We start from the raw sequence: 27,544 nt of genomic DNA on the forward strand, positions 1-27,544 counted from the left end.
GTTATAGATTTTATTCATAGACCAACAGTAATACACAAAAATATAAAGCATCACATCCACTTTTTATAGGCAGAGAAAAATAAAAGGTACAATTTTATACAAGAAATCTAAAAAGACCAATTCAGAGCAGAGGAGTGTAAATCACAACTAATGATTACAGAACAATTTAGACAAGGAAAAAGAAACATTATTAGCACTATAGCTTGCAGAGTGTATAAAAATGGCAAATCTGCTTTCAAAATATCCCCAAGTGGGTAATTACATAAACCGTGGGATTAAAGATCCCATCAGAATCAGGACTGCTGCGTTAAGAGGACACTAGAAGCTCTACAGAGAGCCGGCTTGTCTCAGATTGGTAGATGCTACTGTTTCTGAGACAATCCCACAATTTAGTTTGCAGGTTTAAAAGTAATGATTCAAGAGATCAAATCTGCCAGCGTTAATGGTTAAGATCTAATGGTTTTGTCGTTAACTTTTACAGATTAGCACCAATGGGCTGGCACTGATATCAAGAGCCGGGTTCATGTAAATAAACACAGAACAAAAGATTGGATGTCTTGTTCATGCTCACCCGCTGGGTCTTTGTCTGGTGTTGTAGAACCAGAAGGAAATTGATCCACTTCCACTGGAGTGGGTGGTTGAAAGGAAATGGGACCAAAGCCATGACCATGCTTTTATTTTCCAGAGACAGCTTTTACCAACATTAAGTTTTTCCTATTCTCGTTTATTTTCACTTTTGACCTCATTTTGGTCTTCTCCTGCTTCTAAAACCATCAACATTATAAAGGCTGATGGTCACAGTAAAACACATGGATGTACTATATGTACATAGACCTGAAAATAAAAAAAGGAGACATCTGGTTTTGGGACACTGCTGTTATTTACATGCCTATATTCATTTTTCCCTTTGTGAAAAGCTGTGCTTTGTTCTGGAACTGCCTCACAAACTACCAACCCATACCTGCCAGCGGTGTTTCCTGTGGTGTCACAGACAGTTATTCTGTCCAAAAAGAAGGAACCGGTAGCAAAAATAAGTCTCTTAATCTGACCTTTTCACTTGCTTCTTTCTTTATATATTCTTTTCTTCCCGGGTCCTGAGTGCGTGAAAAGTCGATATGGCTAAAAATAAGACCAACGCTATGGACTGCAGAGAGAACACGAACAGAAGCTAAGCCACTTCCTGCTCTCTTCATACTTCAAAGCCTTCATATCAAACACAATTGTTCACAAAAGTATGTCATTTCACTAAAAAATCTGCAGAATAGTACAGTTTTTGAGATGTTTTCAAGTTCAATGTGGATGCATATATTATATACTACAACACAAAAATGCAGCAAAAGTGTTTTGCAAATTGGCAAAGCTTCCTGAAATGAATGCAGGATGTATTTCACATAACCCTCTGACAGCTGAGAACTGCCATCTAATATCTCTGGAACTAATGCTGGAACTTGTTACACGAGTGTGTCATCGTCCTCCTGGTGACGTTCAATGAAATCCACTGTCTTTAGGTATCACGTCAATTCTAAAGAGCTGCACCTCCTGTCTGGTCTTGCTGGAGCATTAAACTGATTTGCCAGTATTCTGACTGACAGTTCGACCGATCCCTTGTCATTTGATTCCGTTTGAAGCGTCAACATGCAGTTTAGCATCGCCAGATTTGCTTTTTCAGAGTAACACTCCACAAAATGACATCCGCCTCTTTCACATATGCCTTTTCAAGCCTGGACTGAAGCGCAACGAAGGTGTGTGAGAAATGTGAGAAAGCACAGAGGTGGAGAACAGGGTTGCAAGGCGGGTTGTAACAGAGGCGAAAACACATCAAGCCAGCATCGTGGAACGCCATCTCACCCGACGCAGCTGATTCCATGAGGCCGGCTTGATGTGTGTAAAGAAAAGACGCAGGGCTGCAGGGCTGAGCTGAGGGACAGCCAAGGGTTTAAAAAACTGTTTTTTTTCCACCTGGAAGATACCACTGATATGTGAAAGAGGCCATCATGAAAACCTGAACAAGTATTCCTGCTAGGCTTGCAGTATATATTCCTTCACAGTGTTTACAAGTGACATTTCCATGATATAAATCACTTTCAGTCCGCCTCTCTGTGTTACATTTGCATAACCAACCAAATGCCCAAACAACAGCAACAAATTCAAGTGAAATGCTTTTAACGTGACCCTATGTGTTTAATTTTTTAATTCTTTGCTCGACTTAAGATCAAGAAATTTCAATGAAAGAGGACAGAAAACGAGAAAATCTTACCTGAAAAAAATGCCATAGTTATAGCCTCTCTGGCCCTTACAGACCATGGATATAAACTACCATCTAAATCATTTTGGACAATACGCTGAGACCCTACTAACATGGTACTGCATTAATGCACTTGTCCCCGTTTGCAACAAACAACATGTATATAAAAAAGTGCTACTGACAGCTGGTGGGAGGAGGGACAAACAGTGGCTGAGTGACGGGGGGGCTCGTCATGATTCAGTACTTGTGTTGCTGTTCTTGTCTCTATGTTTAAGTCTCTGACGTAGGACGTGGTGCACGGGAAATGAGAGGACAAAGGATCCCCTAAGAGACGCTTGAGCACCGGATGCTTGGGGAGCCCATCTGAGTGAGCACCTTGTCGAGCCACTGGAGCGGGCCGTTCAGGTGCAGCTCGATCCAGCAGGGGGTGCTGGTCACTGTCTGTCTCCTGCGACACACACAAGGAGAGCACAAACAGATGTTAAGTAGAGCGAACCAGCTGTTTGGAGTCTGAGCGAACCTACAAAGTCAAAATGATCAACTTTCATTTTAGCAGTTATGTTCGGCAGATGGAAGAAACCGAATGCAAAATTAAATCCCGAACGCTTTCTGAGTCACTCTTTAGCTCCTTAAACACACAGTAATGTTAAAGACACTTGTGATTTAAAAAAAATATGTACGTAACATCTGCATGCTACAGAACTTCCCTCAGCTGTGAGCGGAAAAAACACAAGAGACATGTGTGCGTCTGTGCTCTCGACCTTCAAACCATGCTCCTAAATTTGTAACCCATCCACACACGTATCAGTCGATGGAATCCATCAGTGGTAAATATGAAATGAAGAATAATTATGTTTAGGTTCCACTCTTTTCTGATCAATGCCAAATCTACAGTGTATTTTATGACCAGAGCCAAAACTTAAATAACACTTAAGCAAACATCAGTTTGAATGCATCCCACTCCCAACCAAAGCTAAAATCAGGCACCTTTTGAGATGCACAAAGTGACGCTGAGGTTCTGTAATTCGTCTTTTTTTGAAGGTGTGGTTGTCTTCTCGTGTCTCGAAAAAGAAAAAAAGGATCTCCGTACATATAAGGTCTCATATCTGTTGGCTTTTCCCTGGGTCCTTAAAGCACTCATACAAAAACTACTTCTCTAGTTTTGAGTGTTTTAAGTAGAATACTGAAAGTGGAGTTAATTAAAACAACATGTAAAAAGAACAAAAGAGGAAAAAAAGGAAAAAGAATCAATCCTGGAAACAGAGAGTGAGGTGGAGGTGGTGGAGAGGAAGGAGGCCTGTCTGATCACGTAACCTGAATCCTGTTTTTAAGTGTCTCCACATGTCAGCGTTTGGTCTGGATAGGAGTGGCGAGCAGTCGCTCTCAGCACAGAGGTTTCTCCCTTGTGGAAACCTTGTGTGCAGAGCCAACTTTCAGCCAATCATCTGCTCCCCTTTAATCCCCTCTCCTCCTCTCTTACTATCAGTGAGTCAGACTGTGTGGAAAACAGAGAGGAATGGAAGAGGGAAAGTCTGACATCTCTTTTTGACGCGCCACGTGTTTGTTTAAAAATAGTCTGGCGTGCCACCCGGGGCCTGCCTATTGACGAGGTTTCTGCGACGTCATACACCGGATTCACCAGAGTGTGAGCAGATGTTTGTGAGCGGGGGCGGCTGGATTGTGGAACGTGATTCCCACTCTGTTTCTATTGTCTGCGCTTGCACACAGACCTGCTCTTCGGGGGACTTGTTCTTTGCTCGACAGCATTTATAGAGCTGAAATAAAAAATGGAACTGCAGCTTACCTGTACTCAGCTCCCCAGCCTTTGACGAAGCTCATGCGAATGGTGCACATCCTGGTAAGCTGATACACGGCCTCAAAGCCCTGGTTGACTGACTGTGCCAGCAGGGCAGCAAACTCCTGGTTGTTGAAGATCTTCAAGTTACACCCTGGAGAAAGCAAAGGGGGATGTTTGCGGGATAAATTTAACCAAGTTTTCTCTCTGTTCAACTTCTTCTTGTGCTGTGAATTCAAAGTACTTTAAGGTCTGACCTACTAAGCTTAAAGTGTGTGTAAAAGCCGCTCAGGAACTAATTACATTTATGGTTGTATAAAAGGGATTTGGCACTCAAACATCTTCCTTCTGACAGTAATAGTTAAGTACAAAATGTGTTCAAGGAAAACTTGTAACTCTCCACTTTTAAAAAATCATGTGGTAAAAGCAAACAGACCATTGTGGAAAGGAAAAACTTATTTTTAACCAGGGAAGAGATCTCCGGCCCGGTGGTGTGGTGAGTGATGAGATGTGGCCTCTCGTGATGACACAGCCACAGCACATCTGTTTATGTGCTTTAAATGATTAAGTTGGATTAATTACTGTTTGCGTAACAAGGTCCCTCAGTGTTGTCAGTTTTGCCTCAGATAAACAAAGTGGTGACTTTTACGAGCAGAAGGGTGTTTGTCTGCGATATTCACCCCTGCACTTACAGCTGGTTATCTTCAGAAGGACTAAACTCAGCTATCTAGATTTGGGATGACTGGATCAAACTGCTGACCCGGTAATGAGCGGAGTTTCCTACTACCTCTCCTTCCTCATCCCTTTCTCGCCACTCCACACCCTTTGAAACATTATCTCCTCATTATGTGTCTCTCTTTCTTTTCTTCTTTTCATATTTCTGCAGTCTGTCAGCATGACACACCTGGGGGGATCTTGCAGACGGTGGCAGGATGCCAACCATAACGCTGGTTACAGTTGGGGCTCTGGACGAAGATAGCGCTGTCACTGAGACACTCCGCAAACACCTCTCCTCCGATGTAGTACAGCCGCACACCACGACCTTGGAGAGACGAAAAACAGCACAATAGACACTTCAGATAAAGCTCACTCCACAAGAATATTGGCAGTGATTATATGTCTCAATTAACTTGTTAACTTAATACTTTAAAAGAATATTTTAATCTGAGCGGAGCAATGAGCCCTACCGATGTGTCTGCGTGTTAACTCCACGGCTGCGTTGCGGTTGACGTTGGACAACAGGCCGAGGCAGAAACGCTCTGAGTTGGAGGGGTCTGTGAAGCCATCCACTGTCAGCGAGGGCTGCGAGGCGTGGAAGGTCTCTCCAACTCGCTGGTTCAGCTCATAGTATGAAATAGAGCACCAGAAAGCCGGCTCACAGTATGTCACAGGCTGGAGGTCTGAAACAGAGAAAGATACAGGTGGGTGGCATCAACCCAAATTCTAAAGGAGATACAAAAAGAATGGAGAACGGTGTATAATAATGCTGCTGGCAGGATGCCTTTGAGAAGACTGAATGTGCTGCTCTGTAAGAGCTGTACTGTGTTAGATTTGAGAAGAAGAAAAAGGCTGGAAAGACACTGGAGTCAAGGCTGGGTAAATTATAAGTGGGTGCAAATCCCAGAAATATCATCCAGACAGGCAAACAGTGGGGAGAGACTGTAGAAATAAAGAGCAATGATAACAAAGGAGAGTCAAAATAGACAAAGTGAGGAGAAAAGGGACTGAGGTGGCTGCAGAAAAAGAAGGAAAACACATTAGAGCAAGAACTTGCGTCACAAAATGTCAAACCCATGCACTGTTTCCCAGAAGCCCTCCTCAGACATAATATGGAAACTCAACCCTCACTGATGGGACGCCAGAGCCAAAATGGTCAAATTACAGACTCATCCATGATTGTTTTCAGTAAATTCATCTGTTTTTTTTATTTGCTCTGTTCCCCTTTAACACAGAAAACTCTCTGAACAACTTCAACTTTTTGTCTTTGATGTTCAGAGAAGAAGCAGACAGCACTGCCAAACAAAATGGGCGTCATTTTGTTATTTCACCAGTAGCGTTCTGGTGGAGCCCCCTGGCGTTTTCCCATCCTGATAGAATAAACATAGGATATTGTTATTGATGTTAGTGGGGGCTGAATGGTGTTTCGGCCTTTTTAACAGCTCACATGCTGAGTGGGGAAGACAAAGGCTTCTTTCATCACCTTGTTTCCTCTTACAAAAATGGAGTAAAACCAAACAGGGAATTCCCACCAGGGAGATGCACCACTGAAACATTTGTCTGTGAGAGGGCACACAAACAGACACTTGAACACACTCACAAATACACAGTTCTTACCTAAGTTGCTGTGTGTGGGTGAAACAGGGTTAGGTGACAGGTTTGGGGAGCTTGTGTCCATGCTGTGGGTCATCTGGTGATCGCTGGTCTCTCCATCCTCACTGAGGTAGCCTGGTGGTGGAGTTTCTGAGACGCATGAAAACAGACATGACTCAAACACACACCCAAAAGCAAAAACTTATCACATTTGTGGCAAAAATCCCACACACAGAGCTGGTGGAAATCTCTGCCGTACATAGATAATGGCCGGCTTACTCAACAAAACGCTGGGAATCGAGACAAAGTGAAATAAATGATTAGTATATGCAGAAACTTTCGGTTGTTTCTTCCTTTTCAGTGCAATGGGAAAGGGTTTATTTGTACTTCAGTCCCATGTCACATGACTGGGAAAACAATAAGCAGGGGATAAAAGCTCGTTTTAATGAGGCTGCTGTGCTCGGGGCTACATGAGTGGACATAACTAACCTTTCCTGAACAGTCACACATTTACCTACATTAAAGCCTCACTGAGAGGCTGACAGCAACAACTCGCAGACATAAGGGACATGAGATCGATCGATGCTAAAAAACAGCCGTGAACTCATTCTCAGTCCTGCTGCGTGGCACAGCCGAGTGAAAAATAATTACAATTAATAATTACAAACTCGTTTCAACAAACCACGAACTGGCTCTTAGTGTGAGTCATATTAGGAAGCCTGTACCTGGTATGTAGTTGCTCTGGGGCTCAATGCCAGCGGGGAAGTTGGTGTTTTCAGGGATTGAATGGCTGTAGTCATCCAGCGGTGGGAACTCACTGGGGATTTCTGTGTGTCTGGGCACCAGCACAGGTGGGAGGACTAAAAGATGGACAGAATGTCAGACGTACACAGAGAACACAGCATTCCGAGTATAGCAACAGTGAGTGGTTTTGTTTCTGGGTAACATTGAAAAATAAATCCCGATTGCAGCATAGTTCAATAATAAAATTCTTCAATAAAATCCAATGTGTTCAATAAATTCTCATAAAAAAATTGGCTAAACCCTCTATAAAGGACCATAAAAATGTGCACTGAAAAGACAGGAATACCATTTCAGAGAAAAGTGTATTTACTACAAGGTGAAATAAAATCTCATTTATCTACACAAACTAAAACTTTCTGAATTAAATCCTTGGAAATCTCCTTTTGATTTTCCTTTTTCAAAATTAACTGCATATGAAGAAAAGAGAGACTTTTATCCAAGGTGTCATACCTGGGGTCTCTACTCTCTGGTAGTGGTATGGGTTGACACACACTTCATCCTTCTTTGTGTGGAAGGCGTACTCGCACAGCTCCACCGCTCGCAGCTCATGGTGCGACTGCAGGTCGGGCCAACGCCACAGCCGGCAGTAGATGACGTGGGGCAGGCCTTTCCTGTGGGACACCTGCAGACGGCCATCCAAAGACCTGCAGAGAGTACAGAAAGAAGAACTCAACTATTTGCAGCCTTTGTTTATAAGTGTCAAACCAAACCAAATACGTTTTTTTTTCTTGTGTATTTTGATCATTTCTTGGACTAATATTTGTTGTACTCTTAGATCATTTGCCTAAAAGTGTTTCTTCCTTAAAGAGATATTTGGGTTTTCTTTTTGGTTGTGGGCAGTTTTCATGAATGAGTCTTACCGACAGTACACACGGTTCAGAGCACTCTCGGTTTGGAGACTCAGAAATGAACCTTAACAGATGAGCCAGGCTTAAAGCAACACAGAGGGTTTGAGAAATGCTCAAATGACCCCTTCTGAGTAGCTTTGACTTTATCTTGCCCCATAGGAAAACTAATACAGCCCCAATTCCATTAATCTGGTTTAATTGTACCACCCCACCTTTGATTTTTCTTCAAGGTTGGGACAATATTGTAGCTTTGAATATGAGAGATTATTGTATGATCTGACTTCTTTATTCCCATGCTTTTCGTGTGGCACCTCTTTTTGATTGGTTGTTAAAGACAGTCGGTTTGCTATAAAGATGTATGAGGAGTTTGGGACTCTTTATAGCGAATGAGGGTCAAATAAACAAAACATTAAGTCGAGGGGTTGACAATGAGTGGATATGAAATATTTTCATTCACAGCTTAGATAGCATGGTCTCACTCTGATGGTGTCATATTAGAGTCACGTTGTGAGAACTCTTGGGATTATGTTTAACTTGACCACTATCTTTTGCTAACCCTCACCAAATCGTTTTGGCTCCTAAACCTAAAATTTTTCCAGTATCAATGACATTAGATGTCATAAAACACAAGTTTATCCACCAAAAATGGATCCATTTGGTGTTTGCTAAAAACGGTGCTGTGAAAAACAACGTCCTGCTGATGAGAATATCAGCTGTGAACACACCGGACATAATGTGATGTCTAATAATAAACAACCAGCAATGAGATTACAGTATGTGTCACAGGAATTTCATTGTGTTGTATAACATGTGCACTCATCTGGCATACACTGCCCTTGGCAGGGTGATGTAGGTCAGCGCATAGTAATGAGTGGTCCGTTGACTTTGCGGATTGACATAATGGGGTTGTAGCCTCTAATCTCAAAGCACAATGACCCACGACAGAAAAAAATAAAAACACTCAACTCATCACGTTATGCAAGAGTCAACAGCCACATACGTCCCTTCTATCTTCTATCTCACTGTTGCACACAAACACAGACCAAGGATCAAAACTTTCAAATGCAATTCCCAAATAAAGACAAAGTTAGCTAAAGTCTAACTACTGAAAGCTTAGTCGTACCCCCATCTGGGTGATCCATGGTGACTCCAGCAAGTCCAGCATTTTCATTTTTCATGGCTAAAGCTTTCACTCAACAGTGTCTGAGCTTTCAAAGCAACAAGCTGTATTTTAGTGGGGGCTGGGTATTAAAATTTGCTAATGTTTCTGAGTAGGTCAGAAGCAAGACATCTGTGGAGAAAAGCTGGTGGAGCTCAGAATCTCAAAAGCACCTCCACACAGCATGTACGTGAGAAATGTGTATAAAGCATAAAAGTGATCTGCAGCTAAAATTTGGATTTATACAAATATTGAATTACATTTTTTTTTTTGGTCATTACACTTTGGTGATCAAACATTAACCATAAAAAAGTCAAAGTTTCACTGTATTAAAGGCATTAAAGACACATAACAGCAGGTTTTCCCTAATAAATGATGATAATAAAAACAGAAAGCATGTGTTTGCTCTGCTTTCTGTTAAGACAACTCCAGCTGTGGAGTGATGAACATGTCTGAAGCCCTGACAGTAACACCAGTAGCTTCTGCTGTCTCTCATGTGGCAGATAAGATATGGCTGGTGTCTGATTATGGAACCACAACAACAGAGCACAGAAAAGTGCTTGGTTTTCAATTAAAGTGTTTAGATCAGACATTCAATAACAGTGATTGCTCTTTAATAAACACTGTCTTTGCAAAGCTGATAATGTTCATGTTGATGACATTCTTAACAGTTTATTATAGCAACAATATTCTTTAGCTGTAATTTGGTTAGTGTTTGTGTGGGTCCACTTGTGACCACTGTTCCTCATTTCTACTGCAGTGTTCCTGTGGTTTGCATATTTTCTTATGATTATTTTTGGCCGTTTCCTCTCACTGGATTTCCTAATTTTTCATGTATTAGGACTGACTGCAACAGCAATTCGGACACTTTCCTTCTTTAAGTTGCCTCCTTTACAGAAGAAAGTTACCGAGCTTCTGTCAGTTTAAACGTGGTCAGAGTCAGAATCTATACAGATAATATTCACATTTCATAACTTTGACACAAACGAAAGGACAGAATTAGTAGCTTTGAACAAATAACTATGGCAAACACAGGTTAAGTGCATTTTAAAAAAATAAACACTGTTTAATTAATAACAGCAGCAGACAATGGAATCAAAGGTTGGAACAATACTCTGATGATATCCACAAAAACCCACGAGGGGGTGGTCTTTAATGAGTCATAATGTAAGCTTCCCATTCACTATTTTAGGACAGAAAAAGTAGTCAGAAAGGGCTGATGTGATGTCACTGCTATGTGGTCTCTGTAGATGATTTAGTGTTGAGTTGGACTGTGTGGGCTGACACACATGCACAACCTTTGGTGGCTATACTGGCTGTTTGTGGTCCTGCTAAAGCTGCATCTCCACAGCAGGAACCATTTCCAGGAACCAGTGTTTCAGGGGGTCGTTTCCTGCCCCCCCCTTTCTGACCACAGATACCAGGGGCTAAATTGTGTGTGTGTGTGGGGGGGGTTCCTGACTGTAAAAGGTCCTGATAGAGAAGTAGTCCTTGTGAGATTGCGCTTGCAGTTGTGAACACTTCTGATTAGTGTGGTATTCCCGGTGTCTTATTTCTGCCATTCTGTCTCAGTCATTCTTAAGTTTAATTTGAAGTTTTAATTCAAGAGCTGTCCTCAACAGAATAAAAAAAAACCAAAGTTGAAATAATCTTTTAGCCCCTTGACACCTCTGCTGTTCTGTAAGCTCTGGGTGCTGTTGGTGTCCTTTTGGACTGGAACTATGGTTTTAAGTCAAACTTTTAAATTCTACAACTGAACTGAAGATGTGCACAACAGTAGCACAGTACATAAATTAAACCAGAAACAAACAAAAAAAAAAAATCACCTGGTTAAAAGAATAATTCATGTTTCGGTATTTCCCAAACTTGGACTCATTAAATCTTTCTAAGCTGATGGAGGCTCCGTTTAATACAAATGCAATGTGTACACTATTTAAAGTGTCAGATTAAGTTTGCCTGTTTTTTATTGTGACACAAATATCAGTAAGGCTATTAATTCTGCTTTTGCTAAAAGAGAAATTAAGAACATCAGAAAACCAGAAAACCAGCGGAAGTACATGAAAGTACAAAGATAGGTACCAGAGGAAATTCGAGTTTGATGTTTGGCAGCTGGACATCAATCTAAAAACAGCTTACTTCTACAAAAAAGGATGTGCACAACCACAACGTTGTCTCTTTTACAGTAGCGACAAACCTCGTCAGTTTATTCTCTTACATTGTGGTTGGTTTAAACCAGAGTAAAATGTGAAACCAACAGCCACAGACATGATACGGGCCACTGGAAATACAGGAGGCAGGTCCAGACGCATACTTCATCCCACTCAATCTAAATTACTCGGTTTGTTGAAAAGATTTATGATGGTAGGCTGACTTGATGAGAAACACCTCAACGACAGTATCAATCTCTGCCATTGTTTAAAGGAAGAGCCAGTTGCACCGTGTTAACAGCCAACCTCTGGTACTGCTAAACTCTTCAGAATAATTTGGAGCTCGGTGTGCTCCAGCTATGCAGAAGGGGGGAGAAGTTAGAAAAGCTATGACTCCTCCAAACACCCCGCTGTGCTCCCGTGTATGTTTGAGCGTGTGTGTGTGTCCAGGCTGAAGATTTAAAGGATGTGGGTCTAAAGCTGTCCGATAAGCAGGTTTCAGGCTTCTGTTTACTGCGCTAGTAACGAGTCAACAACAACTGATGCTATTGTCAAAGATTGTTTAATTTGTCACAACCTGCACTGATAAATTAGATTAGTACAGATAATGAGGAATGTTATTAGTGTGATGGTGTGTGATCTGTTAATAGTGTCATAATGTGCAGAGCTTGGGTTTTAGAGCTGGATTGCATGTATTGCATAAAATTTCATAAATCCTGGAAATTCATCACTTAAAATTAGGAAAATTTCAATACAAACTTACTGCAAAATATAATCTGATCACGGAGAAAATGTAGGAAAATGCTCAGAAACACTGCAAGACACACTTACTGTTTTTGTGTCACAAAACATCATCAATGAAAACAACCCTTTTAACAAAATACAGGACTATTTTTCTCTTATTGGGACCTTGTTGTAGCAGAAAAAAAACAACAGCAAATAACAGAATAAACTACAATGAGACTTATTTCAGTGCATACTGTTGTCGAGTTCAAATAAATGGTTAAATGTGGAAATGGGAGAAAAAGGAGCTATGAAAAGCTATGAAAAGAAAGCCTAACAAACTGATCCAAGAAGTGGACGAGCGATAACAAATAACATCACTGTGTATTATTCAGAAAATCTCTCAAGTTATATGAAAGTGACAAAATGCAACTGAGGGAAGAAGTTGAGGTCAGAAGTAGTATCCACTGATGTGTAAAAAAAAACCTTTAGTGGAGCAGGTAAAGGGGGAATTCCTCCCATCTTTGAAAAACAAATGTAGAGTTTAAAGATGAAGTCCGACTTAAGCATGTGTCACTAGATATTTGTGCTTCAGAATATACAACAGTACACTGTAGCACGATGGCATGCAATGGCTGAACAAAAGCAGTTGGCGTGATTGTTGATGAATCCACACAATGTTTCCTCGATCAACACATTCTTACTTTTGTCAGTAAAACTTAAAAAGTAGTTTCCAAGACGACATACAAATGTCCTGTTTGGTTCAATCAAAACTCAAAGATTCCGTCAACAAGGATATTACCTGACGAAAGAAGCAAATGCTCACACAACAGAAACTGTTAGCAGCAAACCTAGGGGAATTTTGGCTGTCTCAGCATAACACATTTCACTGTTTAGGGTTTTTTTTTGGGCAGTTTTCTCACTAACTTTTTCGCAGCATGCAACACATCATCATGTGTGTTAAATGTTTGTATTCAAACTACACAAAAATATCTTTTAAGACTTTAAACTTGACCTCAATTGTAATCATAACAATCACATTTGGAACTTAAAAGTAAAAAAAGAAATAATTTTTATTAGCTATTCAGTCGGAAAAATCCAAGAAAGGAGGAAAAGTTACTCAATGGACTATTGAAATAGTAACTTTTTCCACTCCTGGACTTCGTGATAAACTGTTCTATGGATAACGTTTTTACAAAGACTTTTAATTTGAAACAATAACTTTTTTTGTGAGGAAAATATGTCTAAAACAGACTAAAATATAAGGGGCAATCAAACAGGGACCCACAATGCAAGAAAAAATGTTTTCTAGCTTCGAGCAATAACTTGATGACCAAAAGATAAAACTACAAAAACTCAACTGAAATGTCCAAACCATTCATTTCTGTACTACACTAATCTTTGTGTCTTTCTGTAGAGACAAGAGAGGGAAGCTGGGTAAAACTGCTAGTGTCAGTTCATCTTTAGAGAATCTTCATTCCCTTTCTGATTGAGAATGAAGGACAAAGCATTGATGTTCAAAAGGGAAAGGGACAAATTGGTATAGATTTTTTGCTGGAGGGGAATTTGTGCCATAGTCATTGTGCTTCATGACCCTAAGCTGATGCTGAACCTAACCTTACAGCCAACCAACATTTACGCTTTGTGTGGGTGGTAGGGAGTGTAATCCATGTGGGCACACAGATACGCACACACAAACGTGAGAGCTAAAGTGAGGCAGTGATAAATCTGGTAATCATCTGTGTAAATGGAGTGCTTAGATTAAGAAAAAGGAAGACATGTGGAAATGAGTTGTTGTGATGATTAGTAGATACATAAATTTTGGATAAGTGTGTTTTGGGCTGACACGCTAAACAGACTCAGACAGAGCAGATTGAGCTTCACTAAGCTGGGGAGGAGGGGGGCAAAGCAAATACTTTTAGGCATGCTCAGAGACACAAACACGTACACACTGTGTGTGTGTGTGTGTTTGAGCTGGCAATAGTCCGAGCAGTACCGAACACACACACACAGTCCCTCCCTGTGGGCTTGGACCTCTTGACATGTACTTTTTACAACTCTCTGCCAAGCTTCACACACAGATGAAACTTTAAGGTCACTAAAAAGATGCCAGAACACAACACCAGAGCTGGTAGCAAATAACTTTACATCAAGTAACTAAACGTAGAATAAATTATTTTGAGACATTTTGAGTTCCTCTAAGTACACATAAACATCAGGCCCACTGGTCGCAATCTGTCCTCTAAGAGCAAAAAGGACAGGAGGCAGTAAGTGATGGACAAAGAAAGGAGGGTGCTGCTGGACAATAGGGCTGAACAGCTCAGGGCAGCTCAGAGTGTCTGTGAGGGAGCCCCCGACCCCCCCCCGCCGACCCTGTCCTCCGTCTGTCCCACCATCCCAGCCTGCAGCACTAAGTGGGGGGTGAGAGAAGGCTGAACTTGCCTTTGTGCTTTTCATTAAGTCTGATGCCAGTTGGTCAAGCCATGACTGGTAGGGCTGCAGTCCAATTACATTTAGCAGAGGGATGCTGAACCTCCAATAAAACGATAAAACATGGCGACTTAACCATTCTGTGAAGTTAAAATCCTTTTGAGGGTTATTCTGAAATATGTTTAACAATGACTTTTTCTAAAAGTGTCACAACTCAGTGTTACAACTGTCTTGCTTTCGTTTGCATCCAGAAAAAGCCAGTGGGTTGTTAAGAACTTTAATCATAGCTTAATCCTTTGTTGTACAATTATTCAAAGAATCTGCACTTATGGTATTACAAAGAATTAACTAGAGTACTACATCATAAAAAAAGGATGGTAACAACAATTCGGAGTTCTCTTTGCTTCTTTACAAGTTCTCTTCCTCTCCGAAATGATACGTGGGGTTAATCTGTGGTATCTTGTGGTGGACACCAGTCAGACGGTCAAATAATCCAGTTTCAAATCCATTAATTCTTTGGTCATTGATATAACGGGATGTTCACATCATGGTTATCTTAGGGGTGGTAATTGTGTGCGTTGCCAGAAAAGAATGCTTAGTGTCTGCATGACTGATGGGGGTTGATACTGGATCAAACACAAACTCATACAGGACTGATATACCTTTCATCTAAATATTAACAATGCTTATCACATAATACAATGGTTCCCATTTACATCTCCGAAAAGCTCTGAGAAGACAGATTCTGAGAGATTGTTAAATTGTAATCTTCCTGAGGTGTTTATTTTAATCTTCCAGAGAAATGCAACAAGCGCAAACACCAGACTGATATGTTGACTGCTGGTATGAGTCTGTGATTAGCTTTATATTCCATACAAATTTCTCATTAATTTATACATTAATCGATAATAATCATCAAAATCAATGTTAAGAAAAAAGCAATAGTGGCAGTACCTGAAATAAAACTTCTCAGTATTATATTACCACTTTTCAAACTGTATTTCTAAACTTTCTCTTTTGTTTATTCCATGCTTTAATAACTTATTATTATTGTGAGTCAGCAACAATGAATTTAATAGCAGCGAAAGAGCACAAATGTTGGCGAGTGAATACATTCCAGCAGCAGTGAGGCTTATGCAGATGTTTTGCACACATCTCCCACACTCTCTGGAAAAGCCATCAAGCTTCTCTTTTTCTAACAAAGAGTGGAGTTAGTGGGGGGGCCAACCATATAGTGCGAGAGAGAAAAAAAAGTCTGACTGTGACACACGGGTGATATCATACAGTGCTGAAGTGTGCTGGGACCAGTGAGGGAGGGCCTAAGGTGAAATACGAGACCAGCAGACAGACGATTGGCAGGGCTAGACGACAAATAACAGTCTGGACTTGAAACCTGGGGAGACAATGGACAACTGGGAACCATTTGTCTTCCTGCTAATAATCAATGAGCTGAGCAGCATGGCTCTCTCTGAAAAAAATGATGAATGACTGAGAATATCAAAGATACAAATGATCTATTAATGTTCTATCCTCAGTCGAGTGAAGTTTTATTCCTACAGACAGAAAGAGTAAAGCATGGCCTACTAGTCCAGTGAAGTTAATGTTTGATGTGAGCTGATGCAACATCCCCAACCAGTATCAGATATACCACAAAGTCAAATTTCAAACAGTTTCAAACAAGAAAGTCTGCCATTTTGCAGTATGTTTGAGGTTGGGTATGATTTCACAGCTGATAGCAGCTTGGTATGACAAATCCCAGCAATCACTGATTACTTCTTAAAGCGGAACTCCGGGGCATTTGAAGCGTGTTTCCATTGCTAGAGGTTGTCAAATACTGCTAGTAGGACACAGAGAGGTCCAGATCTGTGCTCCCTGTGTGAAGATCGCTCTGTCCGCACAGCGTGTCATGCGAGGCTAATACGTGGTGGCTAAGGGGCAAGCGCTAACCCTTCCACGTAAAACAACAACTTGCACACTGCAGAAACGTCACACCACTTTATAACCCATCCGACAATAAAGTCACAAGCCTTACCATCAAAACCATATGCATGGTTCTCACATTACTGGCATGGGGACGTTACAAAACAACTTTATAAACAGCATGTAACTCACCGGCTGGTTGTAGGCTCGCGCATGTGAAAGCCCAAAAGAGTCAATGGACGATAATCCCATATACAAAACAATTATCTTCTCTAGAAAAACTGCGTTCAAGTATTTAAAACATTACAACAATACATGCCCAGTAATATTGTTGTAATGTTTTAAATACTTGAACGCAGTTTTTCTAGAGAATATAATTGTTTTGTATATGAGATTATCGTCCATCGACTCTTTTGGGCTTTCACATGCGCGAGCCTACAACCAGCCGGTGAGTTACATGCTGTTTATAAAGTTGTTTTGTAACGTCCCCATGCCAGTAATGTGAGAACCATGCATATGGTTTTGATGGTAAGGCTTGTGACTTTATTGTTGGATGGTTTATAAAGTGGTGTGACGTTTCTGCTGTGTGCAAGTTGTTGTTTTACGTGGTAGGGTTAGCGCTTGCCCCTTAGCCACCACGTATTAGCCTCGCATGACACGCTGTGCGGACAGAGCGATCTTCACACAGGGAGCACAGATCTGGACCTCTCTGTGTCCTACTAGCAGTATTTGACAACCTCTAGCAATGGAAACACGCTTCAAATGCCCCGGAGTTCCCCTTTAATTCCTCACTTTGATTCAAGCCCACATTTTTAGGTTACTTTAGTTACTTTTTATGGTTAGTTTAGACACCATTTGTATTACAACTATACATACACTTAAAGAACTAAAATACCCTTCAAATGGCAAAATTTAGATTTAAATAATGATCCAGCTAAACTAAGAAACCAAGCTTATTAGTCTATATCCAACAGATAATCAATACAAGAGACAAGTCAACAGTCCATGACACGGTTAACACATCCACCTTTGTCTTCACTCAGCCCGCAGGCTTCAGAACTGTGGGAGGAAGCCAGAGCACCCAGGGGTTCCCGTCCAGAAAAATAAAGCAAAGTATGCCAAGTATATGCCTTCCTAAAGAATAAGGATGAATGCTGCATTCTGACTTCACCTTCTGGTAAGCTCACGAGCAGTTCTACGGCAAATTAAACAAATATTCTCAGATGGCCCTTTCTCAAGTCAAAATCTCATCAGACCTCATGGCCTCTTGTGTCACTATTGGATGCCCCTGTCAGTTAAGAACATGTGAAGCTCTTATCTTGCCTTAAGTTTATGGTTTTTACTTTAGTGGAGCTTTAATCTACAGTGGCCATCAAACATTTATGGTGATTTACTGACTCATGGGATGAAATTTGCAGTGAGTTCTAAACCATTATTTAATCTTTAGTCTTTTCTTCAATCTTTTACCAGCCTTGAAAAACCATTGCTCTATTTCTATATCAATACTTTGCACTCATTTCTGAAAACTAATCTTCCTCTCTCCTTTTAAACCCCTTCTCCTTCATGCCAAGTTATTCCCCACACACATCCAGCTGTAGTCCAGCACATGCAGCAGCAGCAGCGGCTGTAAGCAGCCAGCGGAGCACAAAGGCGCATTTGTTGTCTGGTGAACACGTCCATGTGTGTGCGTGTTTCTGCCGCGTGCATGTCCACTCCCACGCAGATAGTGAGCCTGCCAGGGCCAAGTAGGAGCAGAGTTGTCTCTAACCCCTCCACCCGTGGTGCAAGCCTCAAACCAAACAGCAGCCCACGCCCTCCTCAGAGCCCCAGCAGGCAGAGGGAGCATTCCTCTGAGCTGAGTAACCGCATGACACAGACACACACACTCAAAAACGTGTACAATTACAAAAAAATTCATATAGTATTTTCCGTTAAGTTGGGCAAACTGAACCCTCTTACTGAAAGATATTTAATGCTGTACAATCAAACTGTTTGTGCATCATTTTGTCTTTTAAAAAGACTTCCTCATTCAAACATGAGTAGCTTCAATGAAAAATGTCCCAATGCTATGATCACCAAACAAAAAAACCACCACCATTAGTAGCAACCATTTGAGATCGCTATAGTGCGATTCATTCAGTTTCTTACTTCTGGTTTAGAAGGACGTGAACACCATCGTGGAGCTTTAAAACACAAGCATACACGCAGACACATAGTTTGTCTTGACTCACAGCTGTATTCCCCAAGCAAATCAAACAATGACAGCGCTCATGAAACCGACTGAAGAGGGCAAGTGATTCCAGTCGTTAGAGCAGCGAGCCACCCACAGACAGACAACACACATAAACTCTGTGTGACCTGTCTTGTGTCGTGTCCCTGCTGAACAACGCTGTCTCGAATGACTCAGGTGTGATGCTTGACATCAAGTCTGCCAAAGTGAACGAGAAAGTGCGTGTTGTGTTTAAAGGACCAGGTAAACGCTGGCCACACCTAAGCGTACGTAGTTAAGATACAGGTGAGAGGAAAATGAGGTCTGTAGGATCAGTACAAGTCATCAAGAGTCTCTCAAGAAGTAACTATCCTTTTTTTAAAGAATTATTTCTAGTACTTTACCTTATTTACCAATTATTCTATAATAATTCTAATTTTCACATTTTGTAAGATATTTTCAAAATGAGATGCGCGTAGCATTTTGCAACATCTAGTGGAGATAATGCAGACTGCAACCAACTAAATGACCTCTGCTTCACAATTCCTCTTGCAAACGTGTAAGAGAACTTATAGTGGCAACTAAAATGGTAATTCTCACGGGCCTTCGCTAAAGTGAGAGTTTGGTTTGCCCATTCTAGGCTAATATAGTACATTGACACTGCAAAATGTCAGCCTATAAACATGTATTAATCATTCTAAGGTCAAGAATATACTTTTAATTACATGTGTGGGTGTTAATGCTTGCATATTCTGAGTTAGAAACATCAGCTGTGCATGTCTTCAAAAAGACATGCTACGCATATGCAGCGAGGCCGTGTGGCTGGATACCCAACGTCACTGATTTAGGTTTCTTAAATACTATCTACAGTGCCGAGGTTATTGTTTTTCTGTTGTGAGCTTAACTTCAACTCAATACCAACCTTGTTCATCATCTCCATGGTTATTGTTTACAGCCTGCAAATCCAGAAGTTTTGTACGATGTGAGTTTACTGGAATTCTCTGGCAGCAGACCATGTGAACAATTACACCAACAACAGTAACAACAAGCTATAATGACAAACACTTAATGGTTCCACCTTCTCAAATATCACCACTTGCTCGTTTCCATTCACTTGAATCTAAATGAACTTGTATGTAGTTTGGTTTTTCTGTTGTGATAAGCACTTGTCACTCGTTTCTGAAATAATACAGGCTAAAGGTTTGATTTATTGACTGAGCATATAACTGGCAGATAAACAGGTTATTCTAACAATATTTTGTTGAAGACATACATTGATCAGAGCAGAATTTATGAAAATATTCTGACAGTATTTGATCTTTATCAGATAGTATCACAACAGATGCAAGCATGTTTGGTGCATTAGGACTATATATGGTCAGCTTTTCAAATGTCATTATAGTGCGAGCTTAGATCCACTACAACCCAAAAGTGTATGCAAACATTACATCAAATATGATAAGGAACAACTGCTCCAAAATTGGAAAATGGAAAAAAAAATCAAAACAACAAGGGAACGGATGAACAGACTCCTATATGGCAAGACCTGTAGGACCACTGTTCAAACTCTACAGCTTATATATGTCTGGCATGCAAGCATTTAGAGTATGAAGCATGTCTCCTTGGGACAAGCGCTGCAGTGTGTTAGTCTGTGTGTTTAATGTAGTCTGTCACTCAGACACATGCCTTCACGCTTCTTTTGATGTTGGCCTGCTCTCTAACTGAAAAACAAACCGGTTCTATCTAAGCCATTAGTGTCTGTATTCTTTTGCATACAAACCACACAAACCACAGTCTCTCTCTGATAAGCTTGGGAATCCAAAGTATTGCCTTTTGTCAAACAGTCTAACTCATTCTTTTCCTTTATCTAAACCCTAGATATGTGGTTTTCCTTTCCCTTTTATACTAACAATTCAACCCTTTTCACTTGAACATTAATGTCTCATATCTCCTGCACATTCTCATTATAACGACATGCAGTCCCTTCCAGCATCACACAAAATCCCAACTCTTCTCCTTTTATCCCTTGCACACTTTCTCTAACGTTATCCCTGACCCACTTATACAGCATGAGTATGATAACACTTGTTTGGGTTTCAATACTGAGACTCATGAAATGCTACTTTCAACATATTTGTTTGAGAAATAAAGAATTGTTTTCACCTATATTTGTCTGGATCCAAGACACATTTACCTGAGAATGGATTGCAGATTTAGCAAAAAAACCAACAAAATGATTTAAAATCAGTTAAAAAGAAATCTTTAAAACAGCATCCTCCACAAACCACCAAAAACAAAAGTATCTGGTCTTTTTTCCCCTGTCTGTCTCATTGAATTCCCTCTCCTTAACTCTGTCCTGTCCTGGCATGCAGAGGCTTGAATCAGACTGTACACTTGCTGCCAGGAGGGATGTACACACACACGACAAATACACACTCCAGCACTGATCCAAACCCCTGAGGAATCTGCTCCCAAAGGCTCTGAGAAAAGACACAACACACACATACCACAATATATGTATCACACACCTTGAATAATTTCTTTTACCATATACAACCAGCATTACCCTAATTCATCTTGTAACTCTCACACCAATTAATCAGTAATATGTAAATATATATGTCTGCTACAGAATGTTTAACTTCTATACATCATTTTTTGACAAAAACCTGTCTCAGTTAAAACATGAAAAGATTTTAACTGATTGTTTGTGAAGTGCAAAACCAGACAATTCCACACACATGTTAATATCTTGACTGTTTTCAATACCAGACTAAAATCTAATAACTGCTAAAACAGTGCTTACTGTAGAACAGACGCTGCTGATTTATTCATTACTAGAAAACAAACTGACAACAACATCTTTAATTATTTACCAAGCAAAAGTTCTAAGAATATGCTGCTTCCACCTTCTGAAGTGTTACCTGTTTCCATAACTGTAAACACTGTTTTTACACTGTCAGCTGGACAAAAAAAAACTATTTAAAAGGTTTGTGCACTTAGACTCCAAAAACTAAATGAGTAATTGTAAAAAAAAAAGCTAAAATATTATGTAATAATAACTAGAGCTGAGCGATTTTATCAATACTGCAATATATATATATATATATATATATATATATATATATATATATATATATGTCGATATTTTGTGTGCCGATAAAGGATTCGATTTTATTGATGTTATACTAAACAGTGATTAATTAGTTCATAAAAATGTTATATAAAGTGCATAGCTCAGTGGTTTTGATGGCTTTTCTGTTTATAGCGTATTGAATTATAGGTATTGTTTGAGCTCCTTCTCAAAAATTAAAAAAGATGGTTTGTGATTAGAGAATTTGGATTTGTGTATATGGTATTTAATAAGTAAAACAAGCAGGTTGATGATATAATATTGATCTTTATTGTTCGCAGGATGGAAGAGGAACCCAAACAGTACGTTTACATATGTGAGAGAAAAACCAGATAAAATGTTTTGGGAAATGAATGTACAGACATCTTGCCAGAAAACATATGAAAAAGGACAGGACCAGAACAAATGACAAAGATCTTCTTCAGATTGTGTGCAGAGATGTCCTATTTGTATCTACGTAGAAATAACTTGCAGGGATAAAACCTATGAATCATTTTAAAAGACACTTCTTTATTTATAATCAGATATTCCTTTGAACCGGAAGGACATGTTTTCAAAATATTGGCGCCGCGAGTGACAACGTACACGCTGCTATTAAAGAATATTTTGATGCTTGGCATGGATATGACGTGATACTGGATATGCTGTCGACAATTCTCAACATAAACATGGGTCTGCATACGCTGAAGACACGTTTGTGACATGTTTTTTTTTTGTTTTTCAGTTTGTCTGGCGGTGTTGTCCTTCTGGTTGAAAGGACGGACCACCAGTCCAATCAGCCACGATTCATGTGAAATCCCACTGTCCCTTAAAAATTTTTCATAAAATGATGTCAGTGCATTGAATCGTACCGAATTGTTGGCTGAATATTGTGTATCGTATCGTATCGTGAGATTAGCGTATCGCTACAGCCCTAATAATAACAATGTTTGCTAGTCCTAAGTAATTTAGACAAAAAAGGCTTCAATGGTCAGCATATTTATAACAATGTTATTTCTGCTATTTCTTATTACATCAGAAAAATGTCAACCAACAGCTTTCTTGTCAATGTAAAAGATCAATGACTCGTTAGAATATCGTATGCTGAGGAAGAAGCCCTTTAATGAGGCTCCAGTATTCCTTAGTTGCAACAAAACTCGAGGCAGGTGTTGGGTCCATGACAGGGTTGGGACTTATGAGATTAAAATCAGTTTCAGTTCTGGGTGTGAATCAGAATCAGTTCTCCATTTAAAGCAATTTTTCATTAAATAAAATGTTAGCACCACTATACTGTATGGTTCTAGCTCTGAAGCACGGTACCAAAAACCTCTGAAACCTGTCATGAAGCATGATTTAATTCAAAGTTTAGCTTTGTTTGACTAGCAGAAAGAAGCAAAGGCCGACACGTGAGTATTGATCATTGTCTGTTTTTAATTTAAATGATAAAAATATGCTGATTGTAATCAAGCCCTTGTTCGTTAGCAGGATAACATTAAATAAAATAAAAACTGTTACAAATCACTTCAGCAAATACCAACCGTCTTCTGACTGGACGCCACTATGGTTAAAGTCTGGGCACTTTTAGTCTAAACATGATTTGGTTAGGGTTACAGAAAGGTCATGGCTTTGTGATACAATAACTCAATGTTACTGTTAAGAAAACGCAGTTGTTTAGGTTAAACAAAGAAAAAATAACTAGCTTCAGGTTAGAGGGCCTTCAACATCTTGGTGAAAGTCTGGCCATAGTTTCAACAAACCAATATTGACTTTTTAGGAAACAGGAACTGAATATCAAACTCTTGTGCCCAGTTCTGATGTTTTGTTGACCCTTCAAACCACACCGATATCCTCCCACTGAAGACTAAAGACAACTTTACTCCACTCTGCTTCAAATTTACTAACATACAACGCACTTGGCGTATATTTATAAATAAGGGTCCTACTTTTTAAACAGCCGAGGGAAAAACATTTGAGCGCCATCTCATGATCAAGTTCACTGGGTTACCCCTAAAATATCAGAAGCTGGTAGATTCCTGTGGACCGACACACTTTACACAACAATACTTGCTACTAACCCAAGTTTAAAAAAGTCACAGGAGAAGAGAATCTTATAAGAAGAAACAGTAGAAAGAGGGAGGGAGGGTAGGTCAATACCACAATGCCAAAATAGCTTGTTGTTGAGTGACTCAGCCTTGAACTTGGGAGGGAGATTTAGCTTTGCCTATAACATCTTAAAAGAAAGTCAAATTGCTCATTGTCAAAACCACAATGACCTGATAACAACTGCCCTGCCCAAGTGATAGTCAAAGGCTGGTAAACTCTATTTGTGCCTCAAATGGGAATGTAAATCAAAGTGACTGTGATTTATGTTTCATAATGGGATGTGGGCTTTATCTCTAGTGTAAACCTATTGGGACATACACACACATACAAACCCACTGCATACATAAACCACCCACACACAATACATACTTATAAATACCGGTCTAAACCAAACTCACCATGTTAAGATACCAAAGCATTCTAGCCAGAGATGGTGAAGTTATTCTAGCAGGTCATTTAAAAACAGCTCGCCCTTCCAAAATTCTGGTTCAGCTCAGTGACTCTGTGGTCCCTCTTTTCCATTGACTCTAAATCAATACACGACAAGTTATTCCTTCTATTCCACCACCACATGCAACTATTGCCTCAATCAATAGAGAGAGCTGGCTTTGTTGTGTACTCAGCATCACTGCAAACCGTCATCGAGAGCGGTAGTGATGAGCCTCATCAGAAAAGTTCATGTGTCAGAGAGATAGGAGCTGACCTCACCGTGGACAGGCCTGAACATGAAGACAGCTGCTGTCAGCAAGCCAGCCAGTGGGGGAATTAATAGAAACAGCAGCTCTCTGGGGACACTGTTAGCCCATACTGACAACCAGTTCTGATCTGGGGTCATCTTAATGCACTCTGTCTCTTCCCCTCGGCATTAGTGGTTGGAAATATGAAACCTGGATCATGGCAAACATTATTTAACTTTCCGGGTAGGCTTAGCTCTAAATGCTGGCCCAGGCCTGTGCAAGCTGTGATATGCACACTTGTGGAAATCAAGAATGTGGGAGTGCCCTGTTAGGGGGTTTAATTTTCATCTGACACAGTATGCTATTAAAACTGAATGGCCCACCCATGCAAGTGTGATTTTGTTAACCCAGGCAAAAGTTTGGGGCTTTTATTTGCCCTGTGAAACAAATGGAGCATCACAAATACGTAGCTGGTTATTTAATCTGAATGAAACTGTTAAATTGGACCTACTCTGAAATAGTTTGAGCGGTGTTGAGTTATCTTTGCTATTTCCAGGAGGCAAGAAAAAAGAAAATAACTATTTTTGTTATTAAGGCTACTTTGATTTAGACTTACAAGTAACGATACTTTGATAACAGTCTATTCATCCAATCAATTATCCCTAAACTATTGAAGTATTTGCTTGATCCAAATTTCAAAAAGTGTTTGAAATTACAATAATAATTAAGTCCATTTCGTCACTTTCAATCCTTCTGAATTGTTCTGAATGTGTGCTTTAGCTTGTTGTCCTGCTGAAAGACCCAAGGCCTCCTCTTCAAAACTTTTCTGACACGAGGTAACACATTTCACTCTAAAATGCCTCAGTAATCTTCTGATTTCATCTAACCATTATTCTTTTCATACTTTCAAAGCCTCCTGCTCCAGACGCAGCAAGGCTGCTCCTCAGCATGATGGAGCCTCCACCAGGTGTTAGTCTAGGATAGGCTGTACTTAATAATGTAATAATCAAAGCCTCTACTTTTGTTTAATCTATGCAGAGAACATTATTGCAAAGAGATTAAGCCCATTTATACTTTTTTGTGAATTTCCCCCCTTAAGCCTCCACCTGTGGAGCCCTACTTGGTTCAGTGTGCAGCATGTTAGAGGTAAAAACCAACCCTCCGGATCAGTCTGAAGGTCTGCTGTCTTGTTGCCCCCCCCCACCACACACACACACATCCCACACCACCTTCGCAGACATTTCTTATTGATATATCTAACCGTCTCACATGCCGATAAGGTACTTAAACAGTTTTATGAAACAGCCTTTGGAATAATTATTGTAATTCATGGTTTACTTAGGTCTGAATATTAAATATTAAGAAGAGGTAAGATTTGTTTACTTGTAATTAGGTTCAAGGCACTGATTTAAAATCACCCAGGGCATCCAGCATAGATTATATTCCACTTATATAAGAACCTTTTGGCTGCTGGAACCCTAAAACAACTTTGAAGATGATAAACAATAGGTTTGTTCGCATTTATCATTGAGGATTTTCCTCTGTATTTGCACATCAGGGCTGCCAATAACTCTGACCAGCATTGTACCTGTGACAGCCTTTCATTAGGGAGGAACAGTTATTGCATGTTATAAAGCAGAAACATTGAAAGCTTCCAGTAGTAATTTGATGTTTAACGTCAGTGTTGGTTATTTGTACTAAATGATGTGCTGATAGACAAATGGCTGTGTGGAGGCACTGAAGGAAGAAAACCCTAGCTGCCCGGATTCGCCTACGCACTAACAGCGCTAGAAAGCGTTCCAGATTAAGGCCAAGTTATATAACTTGGACTACATTACTGCTTTTGCATTGCTGTATACAGGAGGCTAGTTAATGCGCTGGCTATAGCCTGTTTTCGACGGCATGATTTCGCTCATTAGAGACAACTTAAATTTGTTTGAATACACTTAAAGTACAGTGTATATCTGATGGCAGCATGATGACACGGTAGCTAACCCACAAGACGTTTAGCGACAATTTTGCTAGCTTTGCTTGCGGACATCTGTTCGCTCGTTGAGCATTACCTTCGCCACCATGTTGAGTTATAATAAACGTGAAGGAAATCAAAAGTTTGAAGCAACGACGCGAGGGAGGAACGGGAAATGTCAACGTCAAGTAAAGATGCCTAAAGGTGCAACAGATAGCCTGTGGAGGATATATTTGAGCGTTTCTGTAACAAAGCTGTAATTAAACGTGGAAAAATAAAGACCTAAGTAAACGACACTTTAGCTAGCTAGATAACCGACTTAACGGTCAACACCAACTACCCCCAAACTCTCCTCACCTTGGTATAGTGATGCATTTTGTGTTGATATTCTGGGTGGTGATGGCTTTCTCCAGTTCGTCCAGCTGCCCCGTCTTCTTCAACTTCTTCACCAGACTTTTTACCGCTTTTTCACACCATTTCTCCTCCTGGCCGTTCTGCTCTCCCTTCTTCCAGCCCAAAAGTCTTTTGACAATGGGGGGAGTGAAAGGCAAAATTGACATCTTGAGTTCAGTCAAGTCCGTCCAGTTTCGACAAGTCCGGTGGTTTGGACAAAACGCCCAAAACAACTGCCTCTACGACGGTCCAAAAAGCAGAGATGAGAGCGTTATTTAGTTAAAGACCACAATTGTTGTTGTTTATTAAAGACCACGCTGCAGCATCTCGAGGTCAAACACTCCACTTTTAGCGCACTCGGTCAGGCTGGCTCGAGCTAAGCGGCGGACTCTCTGTGCATCGGTAGTGTGTTGTGCCGTGCATGTATTACTACTCCGCCAGAAAACCTAGTCCCGTCTGCACTTATTCAAGCCAGGGCAATTCAGATAATTCTAAATGAGTCACATCCAAACTACACCTATAACTCAATAATCAAAATGAGAGTGGCCATGTTTGCGTTTTTTCTCATATTATATTCTAATCTTCGACCAGCAAAGTTTTGTGAAGTTCAAAATCATCCGCGGTGCGGTGGTCCGCCGACTGAAGTCTGCTGGAAGTCTGCATCAAATGCAAATGCAGAAGCTGCTGCTGAGACACTCCATTC

General features: G+C 40.3%; 1 protein-coding gene across 1 annotated transcript; it reads right to left on the reverse strand.

The window, feature by feature from the left end:
• On the reverse strand, positions 1–27,544 carry smad3a (SMAD family member 3a). The gene is made up of 8 exons (XM_075475599.1): positions 26,806–27,544; positions 7,605–7,798; positions 7,076–7,210; positions 6,375–6,500; positions 5,228–5,440; positions 4,945–5,082; positions 4,050–4,194; positions 1–2,693 (listed from the first exon to the last, which is right to left on the reverse strand). Exons 1-8 carry the CDS (start codon positions 27,006–27,008, stop codon positions 2,570–2,572), a joined length of 1,278 nt encoding a protein of 425 aa, XP_075331714.1. The 5' UTR covers positions 27,009–27,544; the 3' UTR covers positions 1–2,569.

This window comes from Odontesthes bonariensis, chromosome 1 (assembly GCF_027942865.1).
Source record: "Odontesthes bonariensis isolate fOdoBon6 chromosome 1, fOdoBon6.hap1, whole genome shotgun sequence".
Lineage (NCBI taxonomy): Eukaryota > Metazoa > Chordata > Actinopteri > Atheriniformes > Atherinopsidae > Odontesthes > Odontesthes bonariensis.